This window comes from Melopsittacus undulatus, chromosome 12 (assembly GCF_012275295.1).
Source record: "Melopsittacus undulatus isolate bMelUnd1 chromosome 12, bMelUnd1.mat.Z, whole genome shotgun sequence".
NCBI lineage: Eukaryota > Metazoa > Chordata > Aves > Psittaciformes > Psittaculidae > Melopsittacus > Melopsittacus undulatus.
The window spans coordinates 7,969,319-7,986,929 of NC_047538.1; the positions used below are offsets into that span (position 1 = coordinate 7,969,319).

A 17,611-nucleotide genomic window follows, 5' to 3' on the forward strand; every position below is an offset into this window, starting at 1 on the left:
ACAGCTCAGCTCCTCTGGGGCCTCTGTTTAGCACAATATTACAGATAGAATTAAAACAGAAGCTATAACCAACCAGAGATTGACTTCTGCCATGATCCAGTGCCATTTCTGAAGAGTCGAGCCATCTTTTACCCTTGCCATGGTCTAAGGCTGCTGCTTTCAGCATGGCTGGCTGAGCATGTGCAGGAGTCAAGGTGGCACTGGTACCCCTTGGGTGGTTCGGGGCCTCAGTGCAGCCCCATAGCAGGACTGGGGGCCATCACTCCTACAAGTCTACCTTGTAACAGAGCCTGTGCAAGGAGGGGTGGGGACACCCATCAGTACATGAGAGGTGTCTGCAGCGCTTCCCATCCCTACCTGGCTCAGGGAGGAGCGCTTGAGGCATCAGGTCCTGCAGCCACCCGGCACAGCTGCTCCACACACCGGTAAATCATAACAGCAGAGGCCTGAGTTCGGAATAAAACAGAATCATTGTTCACTTGTTTCACAGTTGAGAGGAAAAAAGAACATGGTTCATTAAAACAGTTTTAATGAAAAAATAAAGTTCTGAATTAAACTATAATTATACATGGCTGGAAGTGATCAACTAAAAGAATGGAGATGTTACTTGTTTGTTTCTCTCTGCTGATACTGTAACGTGCTGGACTTGTCAGACACCATCCAAGGGATACATCTGGAAAGGTAACAGAACAAGAGTCAGTCCCATTGATCAGTATGGAACCTCAGGGGAACAGAGCCAGTTCTCTTGGCAGTTCACCACTTCTCTGGTGAGGTCCGGTTGAGCTGCAGCCACGCTGTGAACAGAGATGGCAGCTCTCAGAGCAGGTCTGACCCTGGTGCAGCTCACGACCGGCGTCTCCCGAAGCCGTTCCGTTGGCAGAGTGAAACCACAGCATTGGAGGACTTTGGTTGTTTTTGGGCTGGAAAGAGCAGTCAGGGGCAAGTCTTTGGCAGACTCCTCAGTGGTTCCGTGCGGCTTCTGAAGGGCACCACACCACGGGCTTAAGGTGTCACAGGAGCTGGTTTCAGACCCCGGAGTGGGTGGAACGAGGTTTGATGCAGCAGCAGGTCAGAAGCAGCTAGACATGGTGCAGTTCCTGCTCTGCCCCAGGCTGTCAGACCTTTGGCACCCCACACGCCATGGCCCCAGGGCACTGCGGTGCTGCTCTGGCCACAGCTCTATGGCAGACTTCAGAGGAGGGAACCTGGCTCTGTGCTGGCAAGACCCCTGCTCCATACACACTGCTGGTCACTAAGGAACAGCGTTGTCATCTCAGCCTCATGTACAGGCCTGACTCCCATCACATTCAACAGGATTCCTTTGGGAATCCCCAGGAAGTCCCCATCAAGGGCCTCAGCACTCTCCAGGACTCCCCCACAGCAGCTGGATCTTCATTGCACTTCACCTTGCTACCTGCAGAGCCACATTTGCTTTTATCTGCATCGTTTGCAGCCGAGAGGTTGAAGATTTGGGGTTTTTGATTACAAATCCAGGCTCCAAAACCAAAAGTGAAAACAAAAGTGAGCTCAGCTGCAGTACTCGGATGGAACCGATCGAGTCCCAGCGCAGACCTGCCAGGTTCTAGGTTTACTACGACCCCTTTTGCAGTCCATGTTTGAATTCTGGGCTGAGGAAGGGGAGAGTCATCATTGGCCTAAAACAGCACCTTAGAGCTTAACACAGGGCCAGGGAACGGAGGAAACAGCCTCCCCCTTACATCAAGCTGATCATGCAAAACAAAGTCATGAGAAAGCACCATCAGAAGAGACCTTCTAGGGAGGAACCCGATGCTGCTGATCCCCAGTGGGACAGGGCTGCTCTCTTCCTTCCAACCTGCCAGCCCCCAGCGCAGGACAAAGTCCCATCCTCACTTGGATGATGCCAAATGCCAGACCTCTCGTCTGCCTGAGCCTGGGGAGGAGGCAGCAGATCGGGACACATCAACACCCCTACAGAGCCTTAGAATATCTGAGACTGATACGTACAGACAAACGGGCAGGGATAATATTACACTGAAATTAAAACACATGGCCATTTACTCAGACTCTTCACACAGACTCCCTCCTCTTCCCCCCCCTTCGGAGGAGCCTCCCAGCACAGAGGAGGTTTGCAGTGTCCTGATGGGATGAGAGAACATACGTGGCAAAGGTATCGTACATTCCCCCATCACCCGATCCGTGGTTGTAACGGGACAAGGCCCCGCTTGGTCTGTCCTTGAGCTAATCCATATCTAGCAGCAGTTGCGACCACTCGGCCTGTCCTCACCCCGGTCACCGCAGGCCGGCGGGCGGCCCCTCAGCCTGAGCAGCAGCAGTTCGGGGGACCCCCCCCAGCCCCGGCACCATCCAAACCCCCTAGTCCAGGAAGCGCCGGCGTGAGCCCGTCCGGGAGCGGTTGGAACGGCGAATGTCAAACTTGGAGTCCCGGCACTTCTGGCAAATGTAGACCTCGGGGACGTTGGACTTGCGGATCTTGGCGCAGGAGAGGTGGATCCAGGTGTGGCACTCATTACACTCGATCATCGGCCGCCCCGCAAACGGCTTCATGCAGAAGCAGGTGACCAGGTCCCACGAGTCGTCATCTGCAGAGGTTAAAGCAGTGGTTTTACCAGTCACCGCATCTCCCACACGGGATTTACTCCCCTTTTACCCAAATTTACCCTAAATTAAGTACCTGAGCGTCAAAGACAGGCACAGTGCTCATTGTTCCCAGGTCTCTTGTACAGGAAGAGACTCAGCACACAAAGGAGGCCGTGATCCAGGAGGGGAGAAGCAGCTGCTTCTATAAAGCTGCAGCTTCTCACTTAGTTCAGTACAAAAGCAGCCAACCAGCCCCTCCTTCCCCCCAAAGCCCCACCTGCCCCTTCCCTCCGCACCTCAGCATCATCCTCACCTTACAGGGAAGTACCAAAGGGATCAGCACCACCACCACCTGCCCCTCTGCATGCAGCCAGGCCACCTACCCGAATCCACCATGATGTCCTCGTCGTCGCCGGTGCCGTCCTCGTCCCGGAACACCACCTGCTTGCCCTGCCGGATGACCGTGCGCTTGCCCACGCTCTGGATCTGCACGGCCGGCTCGGGCGCACCGGCAGGGCAGGACCCGCTGGAGGGGGTGTCAGAGTCCCACACCGAGCAGTGCTCGGGTGCCGACGGCGCATCGCCCTCGGACGAGGGGCTCATTGGTGTCTCTACATAAGAGTCCTCTGCCTCCAGCTCCAGCAGCTTCTCCTCGTAGTCCTCCTCTGCAGACACCTCCGTCTCCCTCCTCTTCAGCTTCTTCTTCTTCCTGATCTTATCGATCTGCTTCCTCTCCGGCAGGAAGCTGCCGGGTTTGGCCCTCTGGAACAGGGACCCATAGGGTTTCGCTCGCTTGAGCTGACTGAAGCTCTTCCTGCTCTTCGCGGGCAGGGCCACGGAGGAGGGGATGTCATTGAACCGGGGATCCCAACTATCGCTGTCAATGGTCCCTCCGGTGCTGTTGGGGGGGCTGGGGCTGTTCCGCAGCGGCGTTTCCTGCTCGGGGCCCGGATACCAGCGTTAACTCTGTGCTCATCGCTGCGCCCTCCCCCGGGGCGCATGGCCCAGAGCAGCTCCGGGGATCCCCAACGGGCAGCGAGCACCGGGAGCGGTCCCGGCTCCTCCTCCCCCCCCCCTCCTCCCGTCCCTCCCCCGCAGCTCCTTTTGTCTGAGCCCCGGTGCCCCCGCGGTCCCGGCTGCGGTCAGCCCCGGTGCCCGCTCACCTCCTGCGGGTACGGGATGTACCCGGCGTAGGCCAGGACGAAGGTGCAGAACTTGTTGAAGTCCTCCACGGTTCGGCGGCGCCGGGCGGCGGGGGAGAAGTCCTGGGGGGGGGGGGGGGGGGGGGGGGGGTCAGCGGCGGCGGCTCCTCCCGTCGATCCGGCCCCGCACCGCCGCTCCCGCACCGAGCCCCGCCCGCCGCCGCTCCCCACCCCCACCCCCGCGGCGAGCGGCGCCGGTACCGCCGCCAACACCCCCCCATACACACCGTACCCCCCCCCCGCACACCCCTCCCCGCCCCCCGCACCCCCGGTGCCGGTACCGGACCTCAACCGGACCGACCCCCCCGCAGGGCACGGCCCCCCCGCCGCCGATCCGCGCCCCGCCGGCACAAGATGGCTCCGGCCCCGCGGCAGGGAGCGGGCACCGGCGGCCGGGGCGGGCGGCGGCGGATGCCCCCCCCCCCCCCCCGCACCCGCTCCCGTTCCCCCCTCACCTCCGGCCCGAACGGGGACGCGCAGGAGTCGGAGTCCATGTCCCGGAGCGGGAGCGGGGGCGGGGCCGGGGCAGCACCGACACCCGCGAGCCGCTCGGTACCGGCGGGAGGCGGCGGAGGGGGCGGCCGGACCCGCGCGGGGCGCGCTGGGAGCCGTAGTCCGGGCGTGCGCAGTGGTGGGAGCGGGGGCCGCCGGGAGCGGGGCGGGGCCGGGCGGGGCGGCGGCGGCACCGGCTCGGGAGGAGCGGAGCGGAACGGAACGGAGCGGGGGTGAGCGGGGCTGGGGGGGGGGGGCGGCTCCGGCGGCACCGGGACACGGACCCGCTGCGGACCGGACGGGATGGGGCAGAGCGGCCCCTCCTGAGGCTCTGCCCCCGGGGCCTCCGCCCTCGGTACCGAGCGGCCCCACCGGGAGCTCGGGACCTCCCGTGGCCCCCGAGGAGAGCGGCGGGGCCGGCCCGAGGTGCCAGCGGCGAGGGCGGAGCGGGCGCGGGGGAGCGGGAGAGTCGGGACGGGCCCCGGGGAACTGAATCAGACGGGGCGGGGGGGCCGCTGCCTGCGCCGCGTTATGCAACTGCCGCCGCTCCGCACCGAGAGCGGCTCCGGGGCTGTCGGGTCTGTCCTCGCCCTCCACAGGGCCCGTGTGTCCTTGCGATAACCGCTTTGCCTTCATTCATCCCCCCTTTGCTTGCCCCGACCCGCTCCCCGGTGCGACCCGGGTGGCTCCGTGTGCGGTGACACCGTGTTTGGTGACCCCGTGCGCTCTCCCGTAGGCATGGCGGCCAGCACCGGCAGCACCGGGACGGCAGCACCAGCGGCGGAGCCGGCACACGCGGTGTCCCTGCTGCGGGGCCTGAGCGCGCTGCGTGCGGAGCGGAGCCTGCTGGACGTGACGGTGGTGGCCGGCGGCCGGGAGTTCGGTGCGCACCGGGCCGTGCTCGCCGCCGCCTCGGGATACTTCCGTGCCATGTTCGGTGGGGCCCTGCGGGAGGCTCGGGCCGAGCGTGTGCGGCTGCACGGCGTGGAGCCCGAGTGCCTGGCGCGGCTGCTCGACTTCGCCTACACCGGGCGCGTGGGGCGGCTGGGCCCGGACATCGCGGAGCGGCTGCTGCGGGCCGCGGACCTGCTGCAGTTCCCGGCCGTCAAGGAGGCCTGCGGGGCCTGGCTGGCCCGGCAGCTGGAGCCGGCCAACGCCTTGGACATGCAGGACTTCGCCGAGGCCTTCGCCTGCCCGGCGCTGGCGGCCGCCGCTCACCGCTTCGTGCTGCGGCACGTGGGGGAGCTGGGAGCGCAGCTGGAGCGGCTGCCGCTGCCGCGCCTCGTGTCCTACCTGCGGGACGACGGCCTCTGTGTGCCCAAGGAGGAGGCCGCGTTCCAGCTGGCGCTGCGCTGGGTGCGCGCGGACCCGGCCGCCCGTGCCCCGCTGCTGCCGCAGCTGCTGGCGCACGTCCGCCTGCCCTTCGTGCGCCGCTTCTACCTGCTGGCGCACGTGGAGGGGGAGCCGCTGGTGGCGCGATGCCCGCCCTGCCTGCGCCTCCTGCAAGAGGCACGCGACTTCCAGGCCGCCCGCCTCGACCGGCACGACCGCGGCCCCTGCGCCCGCATGCGCCCGCGGCCCTCCACCGGCCTCGCCGAGATTCTCGTCGTGGTCGGCGGCTGCGACCGCGACTGCGACGAGCTGGTCACCGTTGACTGCTACAACCCGCGCACCGGGCACTGGCGCTACCTGGCCGAGTTCCCCGAGCACCTCGGAGGGGGCTACAGCGTCGCCGCGTTGGGCAATGACATCTATGTCACCGGTAAGGCACCGGCCGTGGGGTTTGCGTGGGGAGCGCGTGGGTTCTGGCACCGGATTTGGCTTTTCTCCGGACAGCGCAGACTTGGAGGCTCTGCCCTGGCTCCAGTCCCAAGGCGGGTGGAGGGCTCCTGGAGTCGGGGCTGGATTTAGCAGCTGGTCTTAATCCAGGCGGTATTTTGCCATGAGTAATGCTCCCGAGCACGCAGGCAGCAGATCCTGCACTGGGGCTTTGTCACCCCGGGGGTGGCTCGGCAGGGTTTGGGTTTCTCCCCATGCAGGAGGTGTTTGGTGCAGAGCCCCGTGAATCACAGCCCAGGCAGGAGCTCGGGGCAGGGTGTGCTGGAGCCCCCAGTGCCTCAGCCGGGCAGTGCCCATGAGTCACACGGTGCCTTCCCCAGCACCCATCCTGCTCCCGCAGCCGCTGCAGGGCCATGTGCTCATCGGCATGGAGGAGCCTCTGAGCTACATCCCTGCGGCAGCGGAGCAGGCCAGGCTGGGATGGCACCAGAGCAGCGTGCCCTGGGCATGCAGGAGAGGTCAGATGCAGGCAAACACAACACTGTGCTTGGGTCATGAGCACCAAACCAGGCTCTGCTAAAGGCAGAGGTGTGTTAATGATGGGCTGCACACCGTGTGTTTGTATGGATGCCCTTGGGAGCCATCCCTGGCAGGTGCAGAGGTGCTGATGCTGCCGGTGGCCTGGTGCTTTGGCAAGGGGGATTTTGGCTGTTCTGGTTAGTGTTGGTTCATAGCACAGGCGTTGGGAGGTTGGGCACAGGTGAGCGCTGTCTGTGCCGTGTCACTGATGGAGCAGGGCTTGCAAAACAGGCAAGGAGATGGTTATTTAGCAGGATGTAAGCAGTCAAACCTGGGGAGCTGTTCTGAGTCACAGCACAGGGGACAGCACAGGGGGAACCCCCCTGGCTCAAAACCTCAGTTAAACCTTACCCTGCTGCAGTCCCCAGGACGTGCCCCTGCTCTGACACTTGTGCTGTGCCACAGGGGGGTCCGATGGCTCCAGGCTCTACGACTGCGTGTGGAGGTACAACTCCAGCGTGAACGAGTGGACAGAGGTGTCCCCCATGCTGAAGGCCAGGGAGTACCACAGCTCCACGGTGCTGGACGGGCTGCTCTACGTCATCGCCTCGGACAGCACGGAGCGCTACGACCACACGCTGGATAGCTGGGAGGCCCTGCAGCCCATGCTGTACCCCATGGACAACTGCTCCACCACCTCCTGCCGCGGCAAGCTCTTCGCCATCGGCTCCCTGGCCGGCAAGGAGTCCATGGTCATGCAGTGCTACGACCCCGACAGCGATCTCTGGACCCTCGTGAACTGCGGGCATCTGCCCCCATGGTCCTTTGCCCCCAAGACTGTCACCCTCAATGGGCTCATGTACTTCATAAGGTGAGTAATGGGAGTGGGAGCCTCCTTCCCTATGAGGCAAGAGCAGGGTCTCCCTGTGAAGCATGTTGTAAGAGGGAAGGGTTGTAAGAGAGCGTTGCATTGGGAAGGCACAGCCGTGCTTCCTTTGATGGCTCTGGAAACCACTGCACCTCTTTCCTCATCTTCTGTTGCAAACAGACCTCAAAGGACTGTGTTTAAGCTGTGTCAAACCATCAGAACCTGACCCAGGGGCTGGGAACAGCCAGGTACAAATGGGGCTGAAGTCAGCAGCACTGCTTGGAAATAGACTTCTCTGTTTTCTTGGCTTCAACCCCCCTTGTTGCTATAAATAAGCAGGCTCCAAGAAACCGTTAAGCCGGGCGCAGGAGAGGACGTCTTCCTTCTCAGCAGAGATAAGAGGCTGAAGATGAAATGATTGGTCACTATTTTTAAGCGCAGTTCCAAACTGGGGCCTAATTACCCATCCGAGGCTGTCCTGGTGGCACGAGTGCTTCAGTTATCCACCTCATTAAAAATAAACGGGCAGGCATGTGAGCCCAGAGCGTTTCATCCTGTGTGCTGGCTGTGAGCAGGCAGAGCTCTGACGGCCTCCAGACACATTCCTCACTGTTCAGTCTCCTCTTGGTTTGCAGGAAGCAACATCCAGCCCAGACCTCGTATGTGACCCACTGGGGTCTTGGTTCGTGGCTGTCTGTTGGACTCAGTGTTCAGTGAGCCCCAGTTGGGTGGTTTGGGTATTCAGCCACTTGTCACCTGCTGGTTCTATGGGTTTCCTTTTCCTTCCCCATTTTAAAGCACCTCCTTGGGGGGGGTCATGCTGCCCAAATACCTCTCCTCTTGCATCCTCAGCCCATCTAAATTTGGCATGGGTGGAAGCCTCGAGCAGGAGGATGCTGTTACTTGAAGGCTTAAGCCTCTCCAGAATAGCAGTAACTTTGCTCCCAGGCCTGAAGCAGCCCCTGAAGTGCTGACCTGCAGGGAGTTGGTCTGTGAGACACCAGAGATGCTGGTGCAAAACAAGACTGCACTTGAGGAAGACATGGGGGCTGCACAGGGATTTGGACCCGGCAAGAGGGGCCCATACTGGAGGCTGGGCTCTGCCTTGGGACCTGCCCCTTTGCAGTGTGCTCTGCTCTCCAGAGCATTGCAGGCTGTTGAAGTGGGGCTGACAGGGCAGGAGGGGTTTGGAGCATGGAGGAATAACCCATGTTCTGTCCTGCAGAGACGACTCAGCTGAGGTGGATGTTTACAACCCAGCGAAGAATGAATGGGATAAAATCCCGGCCATGCTTCAGGTAGGACACTTGAACCCCCCCCCGGTTAACAACTGGCTGCGTTTCCAGAGTGCTCTTTGGGTTGTAGCCCCTTGCCTATTACAGCCTATCAGAGTCACCCAGAAGTGATTGTGGCTGGGGGCTAAGCTGAGAGCTCCAGCTCCTTGGGGTGCTGAGCACTGCAGCACTATAGGACAGCACCAACTCCATTACCATCCCCTGCAGTGCCAGAACCCCCATTCTGACCATGGGGTGTATTTGTGTTTGCCTGTAGGTCCACGTTGGGGGCAGCGTGGCCGTGCTCGGTGGGAAGCTCTATGTCTCCGGTGGCTACGACAACACCTTTGAGCTGTCGGATGTCCTGGAAGCCTATGACCCTGAGACACGAGCATGGAGCGTGGTGGGCAGGCTCCCCGAGCCCATCTTCTGGCACGGCAGCGTCAGCATATTCCGGCAGTTCATGCCGGAAACCACACAGGAGGACGATGCCATCACACTGGACAACACCATCAACTTGAACAGGCAGCAGCAGAACCTCCACAACCAGAACCTGAACGAGCTGCGTTAGCAGGGACGTCCTTGTCCACAACCTGTGCTGCTTTGGGAGACAAACCTGGACTGGGCATAGAGGGAAGCTCTGATGTTTGATGTGCTGCTCGGCCCTTGGGCAGGAGGAGGCTCCAGCTGCTCATGGAGACCCAGGAGCTGAACTCAAGCACAGCAGTTGTGTTGAACAGCATCACAGCTCATGGCTTTGGCTCAGATGCCTTTCACTGGAGCTCCTGCTTCGTTTGCCACCAAACTTCTGCCTTCAGTTCCTGTTCAGAAGGGTCTGGTGGGGCAGGGATCTGGGCCCCCACCTCTGTTCTGTGCCTTGGAGGGGGACAGGCTCCATGTGCACGTGGATAGAGGGGGGAATGGTCTCTTCCCGAAGGCTGGAGGTCTGTCAGGTGGGAGGTTAGTGTGAAACATGGAGCTTCCTCCTGTGGCCATGCTCCTTGATCCCTGTTTATCCCTTCAGGAGGAGCGGGTGCACCATGGCCAGGACCCCACTGTGGGTTATGAAGCTTCATCTTCCCTCGAGCTTCAGCTCTCCCTGTGTTTCGGGGGGTTAGGTTGGAGCATTCAGACTCCTGCAGGTCTCTGTTTCCCAGCCCTCCCCTCCAAGGCACTTTCCCTTCAGCAAACACCTTATTTACCTTTCCACCCCATTCTGACAGCTCCATTGCTTCATTCCCCATCACCAGCTTAAGGGGAAGGGAGAAGCTGGTCCTGTTCTTACCCAGCCCAGGGGCTGGTGGCTGCTGCCTGCGGGAGGAGCTGTTCCCCTTCCCGGTGTGCCAGGCCTGAACCAGGGCAGGCAAAGCTGCTGGTACTGCCTAGTGCTGAGCTCTGGGCTCCACGTAGCAAGGGTGAGTTCTGCTTTCTTCACCCCCTTAGAGGAGCTGCAGTGGGGAACAGGCGTTTAAATACCCTGATGCAGAATCACTGTCAAAGCCATCCCCTTGTGTGAATGGACCTTCAGAGAGGTCTCGTGCCTGTCGTGCCTCCTGCTCACAGCTCTCGGGATGGGAGCAATAGGAGAACTGTGCTGAGCTGTTGGCAGCGGTGCAGGAGGTGCCTGGAGTGCTGTGCATTGAGCAGTAGGTACTTTAGGGTAGTTAGTTCTCTTGTTTCCTTTCTGTTTGGGTTTTTTTGGCCTGAGAGTTGCCTTCATCCTCGCCCAAGGGACGTCGTGAGCTTGGGCTGGGTTCCTCCTTCTACCTTAGCAGAAGAGAAGCTGCTGCAGTTTACTCATGGAATGTGTGGTGAACAAGCCAAGAGCCAAAGGCTCTAGGAGAGCAGGGCTGGAGGCTGTTGCCGTTTCCCTCTTGTGCTTTCAACCAATAGAGAAAACACTTGCATTTGAACCTCATTTGGAGATGGAGAGCGCCAGGGTCCCATCTCCAGCATCAGCAGCTTCACAGCTTTACAATGGATCTGGTTTGCCTTGAATGCAGTTCCTGCCTCACGCCCTGCTCCTTGGCTGCGGAGCTGGGAATGCCGCTGGTGAATCCATGTCTGGATCTTTGACAGTGCCTTGAAGCTGGATTGTGCCGTGGCAGCCTGGGATGGAAACCCTCGGGGCTGGAATGTAGGACTTGGGGCATCTCCTTCCTTTAAGGCCGCAGAGCCCGTTCCGAGGCTGCGCAGCTGAACGTGCATTGCAGCCCCAAGTATTCCTGCCAGACTATAAATAGAGGCACTGTGTCTCGTGCTGCTGGACCTGCCTCCCCCATTCCCCACAGGCTCACCAGTTACGGATCTGTATTTATTTGTTGCTAAAGCCCATTGTGTCCGGCTCTTGGAGTGCAGTTTTAACACTGTCCTTTGAAACAAAGGCATCCCCGGTACAGATAATGTATTTTTATTGTCATAGGTTTAAATAAAACACCTCACATGAACCTCTCGGTTGCCTTGAGGGGACGATGGTTGCTGTGGGGTTTTACTGGAATCCTCATTCCAGGCCCACTGTTTAAACTGGAGACTTGGGCTGTGGGCAAGAGGAGAGCGTGGCTGGGATTGTGGGTACATCCAATGAACTTCCCCCATCCAGGGATGTAGTTCTCAGTGTCCCAGCGATCCTGGTGTTCCAAAGAGACATCCCCACCCCTCAGCACAGGAGCATGGAGCGCTGGCGGCTCCAGCTCCTTCAGATAACGTGTTTCATGTTCACCATCAGCTCAGCTATCTGGTGAGAGGATGCCAGGCATGCCTTGCCTTCAGTGGGGCAAAGAAACAGCAGTTACCAGGAGTGCAACAGAAGGAAGTGAAGAAGGGACAGGGCTAAGGAGGAGACAAATCCTTTGGGAAGTGTTCAAGGGGCAGAGCTGTGCTCTGGGGAAGGTGAGCTTTAATCAGGAGCTCAAAGGCAAGGGGTGAACGGCAGGCAGCCACCCGTCCGGCCGCAAGGAGATCCCATAGGAAGCCAGTTGTCAGTGTTACACACACAGAGCCCCCACGGCTCCCACCTCACACCCTGTGTGTGTGTTTATTAAGGAGCCACACGGAGCAGCTTCATCCAACACTGGATTAGAGCTTCCCTCCCGCAGCCTGCAGTGGGAGATGCGCAGGGAAGGGGAACAGATGCGCAGCTCCAGAACAGACATGGCCGAGGGCAGCTCCAGCCCTCCCTTCCCTGCGCTCCGGTGCTGCTATGTGCCACAGCCCTCGGGCACTGTGGTTATGATCAGCGCCGGCTCCATCACAGCCGCGGGGGAGAGGTGCTCGTTGGAGCAGAGTCTCTGCACAGGGACGTCCTCGGGCAGAGCACCACGGGACAGGGACTCGGCGATCACCTCTGCCGAGCCCACGTCCGGCTCCGGTGGCGGCTGCAGCGCCAGCACCACGGCCTTCTCGTCCTCGATCACCAGGTTCCGCAGCTTCCGCTGCCGCGGGTTGTAGTTCTCCACGCGGTCATGGATCTCCATGTGGCGCCGCAGGTGAGCCTGCGGAGGGGCAGGGACACGGTGTGTGCCAGCACCAGGCCTGGTGCAGGGACACAGTGAGGGGCTCGGTGTGTGCCGGCACCGACCCCAGAGCAGGGGCTCCTCACCTGCCGCGTGAACTTGTATCCACACTCGGTGCACTCGAACTTCCTCATGCCCCTGTGCCGGCGGACGTGGACGCGGAGCTGCTCGACGGCTACAAGGGAAGCAGGAGCCCGTTGGCACAGTGACCCTGCCCCACACCGCGGTGGGCCCCACACCGGCCGTTACCTTTGAAGGTCTTGCTGCAGATCTGGCAGAAGTGGGGCCGCCCCTCCTGGTGCCGGCTGGCCACGTGCCGCAGCAGAGGCCCCTTCTCGGTGAAGCGCTGCTCGCAGAACTCACAGCCAAACGGGCGCTCCCCGGTGTGGGTCCGGTTGTGCTTGTCCAGGCTCGCTGCCATGCGCAGGGAGAGAGGGGAGAGCTCTGCATCAGTGCCTCCGGTATGGGGCACATGCGGCACAGTCGGTGTGTGCCAGGCTGGTGAGGGAGGCTTGGAAGGGGAGAGGTCAGTTTTTCAATCAGCCAAAGGATCGATATGATCCTTTGTGCATGAGGGCAATGGAGGTAACAGGAATGTGCCTTCCCTTGTGCCAGCACACGCTCGGTGCTTGGCACCACTAGCACACCCGGAGGTACCTTGTGTCCTGAAGGTCTTGCCACACAGGTGGCACTGGAAGGGCTTCTCGCCCGTGTGCGTGCGCAGGTGCATGTTGAGGTTGGCTTTCTGGGTGAAGGCATGGTGGCAGAACTCACACACGTAGGGCCGCTCGTTCCTGCGGGCAGGGAGGTGGCACTGTCAGCCCCGTGGGGCACTGCTGCTGGTGCTGGTGCTGGTGCTGCTGCTGCTCCTAAGTGAATCCTGCTCCAACCCATCTCAATCCCAAGTGTTTTGGAGCCCCACAAGTGCTGCTCTGCTGCCAAACTGGAGCCTCCTGCCCCTCGAGCATTATAACCAGCCCAGGAAACAGAACACTGAGGATGAGTGTGGGGAGCAGCCGCTGGTGCACACTTCCCACCTCAACAACATGAGTTAGCCAGGCTGAGGAGCTTCAGTCACCCCCTTGCCGCTGTGGTTACATACACAGTGCTTGCGTATTCACTCACATCCTACCTGTGCTTGGCCTTGATGTGCATCTGCAGCCCATTGCGGCTCGAGGCCCTGTGCCCACACTCCTCGCACACAAACAGCTTCTCTCCGCGGTGCTTGAAGGCCTCGTGCAGGCGCAGCTCTGTCCGAGACAGAAAGCACTTGGAGCAGGTCGAGCACTGCAAGGCCACAGGAGAGCACAGGGGTTAGGACCCCGCCATGGACATGGGTCCATCCCAAAGCAATGAGGGGTGCTCCTGTACCCAAACCCCTGCTCACAGGAGCTCTGTAACACCTGCCCCACTGAACAGAGCCAGACAGGGCAATGGTGCCGCTCCCTAACCCTGAGCATGGGCGAGCTCCCTCCCGGATACCCACTGCTGCCTCCCCCTTACCGCATGGGGCTTTGGGGCACCGTGCAGCTTTATCATGTGGCTCTGCAGGTCCTTCTTCTGCATGAACTGCTGGGCACAGGAGGAGCACTGGAAGACAGCAGAGGAGGCTCAGCTCCCAACTGCCCCCCCAGCTGCCCCCCAGCTGCCCCCCACAGCCCCTTCAGCACGAGGAGAGGACCGGCACCGCGGCAGCACAGCAGGCAGGGGAGCGCTGTTCTGGCACAGATCCCTGGTAATGCCACGCAGTGTGCCTGGGTTCGGTGCCTCCCACAGCATGTTCCAGCTCACAGATAGGGGATGACCCTCAGGGTGCTGCTGCCGACCAGGCAAGGAGCTTTGGGTGCCCCACACCACAGAGATGTTCCCTTCTCCCTCCGCAGCCGGCAGGGTCTGTAGGGATGCTGGAGGAGGCACTGCTGACCTTGTATGGCATGTCCCCTGTGTGTGACACCATGTGCAGCCGCAGCTCCACGCGCCTCTTGAACACCTCCTGGCAGACTGAACACGTGAACGCCTGCAAGAGATGGAGGCATCAGCGTCCATGGAACCACACAGCCCACGGCGCAGGTCAGGGCTTGGCACAAGGGTGCTGGGACCCGGTTACGTGGTTTAACCCACAACCACAGGATCTGGATCTCTCAAGATACAAAGAGCATCCTTGTCTGGGAGAGCAGCTGCTGCCATGTGAGCAGCAGTGGACGTGGGGGTCCCGGCTGTGTGATGTGTGGGGTACAGGGCAATGTGGGGTTTGGGTGACAGCTGAGTGCCATGGGGGCTGTAACAGGCCCCAACTCCAGCCCTGCACAACAGCAGCCGCTTCCCAGCCCTCCGGTGACGCTTCCCGGGGGTACCTGCTCTGATCGGTTCATGCAGTTCCTGGCTTCGTGTTCCTGGAGGTTCTCCTTCCTAAAGTAACATTTGCCACACTTGGAACACTCAAATGGCTTCTCTCCAGTGTGTTTCCTAGGGGGATACAACCGGAGAGCATCCGTCATGGCAGGGATGCACCAAGAGGGCTGGTGAGAAGTGGGAATGGAGAGGGGATGTCCAGGTGGTTTTAGACCCCAGTGCCAGTATTGAGTCACCCAAAACCTGCCTTTTATCCTGGTTTGCCGATCCCGGTGGAGCACGGTCAGGCTCTCAGCACCCACCCCCCCGTTCACAGGGCTCCTGAGGAGCTGGAGCTCTGCCCTCTCTGCAGACACCCCCTTTGCTCTGTTACCAACCCCGCACTCCCCACACCCCAGGTCACATCCCCACTGCTGTGCCAGCACCGGAGGACGGTTCACCACCATCCACCGCAGCCCGTGCACCCCTCAGCCCTGCTCGGTCCGGACCCCCCCAGCTCACACCCCCCCGCACGGACCGGGATGGGAAGAGCAGCGTTACCTGTTGTGCACCTTCAGGTAGTACTTGCTGAGGAACGTTTTGTGACACGTGGGGCACTCCACGGGCGCCGCCGCTCCCGTCCCGCTGCCGCCCGGGGGGGGGCTCCCGGTGCCCCGCAGCGCCTTCTGCTCCGGTGCGGCCTCGGTGCCCCCCCGACCTCCGCCGCCGTCCGCCGCCTCCTCCGGTGCCGGGGGGGTGCCCTGCGATGGAACCGGCGGTGTCACCGCTCCCCCCCCCCTTGCGGTGGAACCGGCGGTGTCACCGCTCTGCCCCGGGGCTCTCCCCCCCCCCCCCGCGATGGAACCGGCGGTGTCACCGCTCTGCCCCGGGCCGCTCCCCCCCCCCCCCTGCGATGGAACCGGCGGTGTCACCGCTCTGCCCCCCCCCCCCCCGCGATGGAACCGGCGGTGTCACCGCTCTGCCCCGGGCCGCTCCCCCCCCCCCCTGCGATGGAACCGGCGGTGTCACCGCTCTGCCCCGGGCCGCTCCCCCCCCCCCCTGCGATGGAACCGGCGGTGTCACCGCTCTGCCCCGGGCCGCTCCCCCCCTCACCCCCTGCGATGGAACCGGCGGTGTCACCGCTCTGCCCCGGACCGCTCCCCCCTGTGCGATGGAACCGGCGGTGTCACCGCTCCCCGCCCCCCCCTCCGTTCCCTCACGCACCACAGGCCCGGACGGCACCGGGGCTCGGCGGGGCCGCTGCCGGGGCGCGGCGGGGCGGAAGGCCCGGCACAGAGCCACGGCGTCGGGCACACCGAGCTGCTCGGCCGCGGCCTGCAGGCGGCTGCGGTTGTGCGCGGTCAGCGCCAGGCGCCCGGTGTAGAAGAAGTCGAGCAGCAGCTGGAAGGTGTCGGCCAGGCCGTCGGGCAGCGCCACGGGGCCGCCGGGGCCGCGGGCGCGGAAGAACCGGGAGCAGCTGGCGAGCACCGGCCAGTGCGCACGGAACTCCCGGCCGCCCACCCCCAGTGTGGCGTCGCAGAACAGCCCCGCGGCCCGCAGCCGGTTCAGCTCCCGCAGCACACGGACGCTGTGCGCCGCGGCCGCCGCCATGGCAGCGCACCGGATGTGACGCGACCGGCCCCGGTCAGGCCTGGAAGCGCTCGGCCGTGTTGCGGTGAGGCCGCAGGAGGATGGTGAATGCCTCGGGGAGGAAGAAGCCGCCGAGCAGCGGCACAGAGCAGGCGGCGGAGCCCCCGAGGGGCAGCAGAGCCCCCGCAGGCACCAGGGCTCACGGTACCCGGCGGGCACCGAGGGGCTGGCGGCCTCCAGCGCCGCCCGGCACAGCGCGGTGCCGGCCACGGACAGCACCGGAGCCGGAGCCATGCCTCGTACAGCGGCCAGCGGGCGGGGAGCTTGAAGATGCAGAGGAGCTGGAAGGAGCGAGCGGCCATGCACGAGAGGAACACGGTGAGGCTGATGGCATAGAGCGGCTGCTGCAGCACACACGTGTGCTGTGTGGGCTTCCCGAAGTACCCCAAGAGGCTGCTGCAGGCGCAGAACAGGGCGCCCAGCATCAGGAAGCACATCCTGCCCCCCGCAGACCTGACCCCCGGCGTGGAGGTGGTCAGGGTGAAGAGGACGGACAGCGCTGCCGTGAGCAGCATGAGGAGGGCAGTGGGGATCAGCAGCGCCCAGGACATGGGCCTGGTCCAGGACAGGAACTCGGTGCGGTTGAAGCAAAGCTCACTCCCTTCTGGAGCCCACTGCTCCAGCCCGCAGTGCTGGCAGCTGTAGAGGTCTGCGGAGGACAGGAGCGGTGATGGGAACCTCGCACAGCACGGACCCCGGTAAGAGATGTGCTACAGTGGAGCACCCGCACTCAGGCTCCTTGAGAGCTGCTTGCTCCTTAGCTCCATCCCCTGTGGGTGCCTCCCAGCCTTGAGGAGCAGAGAGGTCTCTTCCCAAGAGGCTACTGCTTGGGCTGAGGGGCACAAGTCCCACAGGAGCTCAGCAGTGAGCTGAGGGGCATGAGGGCTGTGGGTGGGAAGGGGCTCATGTGTCCAGCAGTAACCTGTAAAGGGTCTGCAGCATCACCCTCCCGCAGGTGGGCTATGGGGCAGTAACCGCTGGCCATGTCTGGGGGCTCCCCACTCCCACGTTACCTGCACCCAGCCACTTCCACCCCCATTAGCCCAAGTGTGTGCTGGGAGCCAGGCTGCCAGCAAGGGGGTTGTTGCTGTGGCTGCTGACTCCAAGAGAGCAGATTCCTGCCCCCGTCCCGGGCAGGGGACGTTTCCATACGGCAGCCGCTGCCAACCGCGGTGCCGGAGCCCCGGGTGCCATCTGCAGCACACAGGCACCCACCGGGGCTGATATCCCTCCGGAGGATGCGGTGCAGGGTCAGATGTGCCTGGGCCATGGGAGAAGGGCTCTGCCAGCACCGGCTCTGCTGCCTGCCCACCTGTGTGCACCCACCTGTGGGCAGTGCTCCCAGGAAGGGCTGGGCACGGGCTTTGCATGCCCATGGGTACACAAACAGGAGCCAGACCCACT

General features: G+C 62.4%; 3 protein-coding genes across 5 annotated transcripts; 1 reads left to right on the top strand and 2 right to left on the bottom strand.

The window, feature by feature from the left end:
• Positions 1-512: 512 nt before the first annotated feature.
• Positions 513-4,366, bottom strand: PHF13 (PHD finger protein 13). Its single transcript, XM_034068160.1, has 4 exons — positions 4,238-4,366; positions 3,744-3,845; positions 2,964-3,516; positions 513-2,582 (listed from the first exon to the last, which is right to left on the bottom strand). Exons 1-4 carry the CDS (start codon positions 4,274-4,276, stop codon positions 2,356-2,358), a joined length of 921 nt encoding a protein of 306 aa, XP_033924051.1. The 5' UTR covers positions 4,277-4,366; the 3' UTR covers positions 513-2,355.
• Positions 4,367-4,461: 95 nt separating this feature from the next.
• On the top strand, positions 4,462-11,161 carry KLHL21 (kelch like family member 21). Its single transcript, XM_034068165.1, has 5 exons — positions 4,462-4,507; positions 5,011-6,036; positions 7,038-7,443; positions 8,666-8,738; positions 8,992-11,161. The coding sequence occupies exons 2-5, from the start codon at positions 5,013-5,015 to the stop codon at positions 9,283-9,285; spliced, it is 1,797 nt and encodes a 598-aa protein (XP_033924056.1). The 5' UTR covers positions 4,462-4,507; positions 5,011-5,012; the 3' UTR covers positions 9,286-11,161.
• Positions 11,060-16,542, bottom strand: ZBTB48 (zinc finger and BTB domain containing 48). Of its 3 annotated transcripts, none has more exons than XM_034068161.1 (10): positions 15,782-16,538; positions 15,119-15,318; positions 14,581-14,692; positions 14,151-14,243; positions 13,730-13,816; positions 13,359-13,513; positions 12,884-13,020; positions 12,476-12,640; positions 12,313-12,401; positions 11,060-12,205 (listed from the first exon to the last, which is right to left on the bottom strand). In XM_034068161.1, exons 1-10 carry the CDS (start codon positions 16,439-16,441, stop codon positions 11,912-11,914), a joined length of 1,992 nt encoding a protein of 663 aa, XP_033924052.1. In that variant the 5' UTR covers positions 16,442-16,538; the 3' UTR covers positions 11,060-11,911. The 3 variants fall into 3 exon arrangements, with proteins under 3 accessions (XP_033924052.1, XP_033924053.1, XP_033924054.1); XM_034068163.1 differs by having other exon boundaries at positions 12,066-12,205; positions 13,359-13,476; positions 15,782-16,542; XM_034068162.1 differs by having other exon boundaries at positions 12,038-12,205; positions 12,313-12,640; positions 13,359-13,476; positions 15,782-16,542.
• Positions 16,543-17,611: the final 1,069 nt, after the last annotated feature.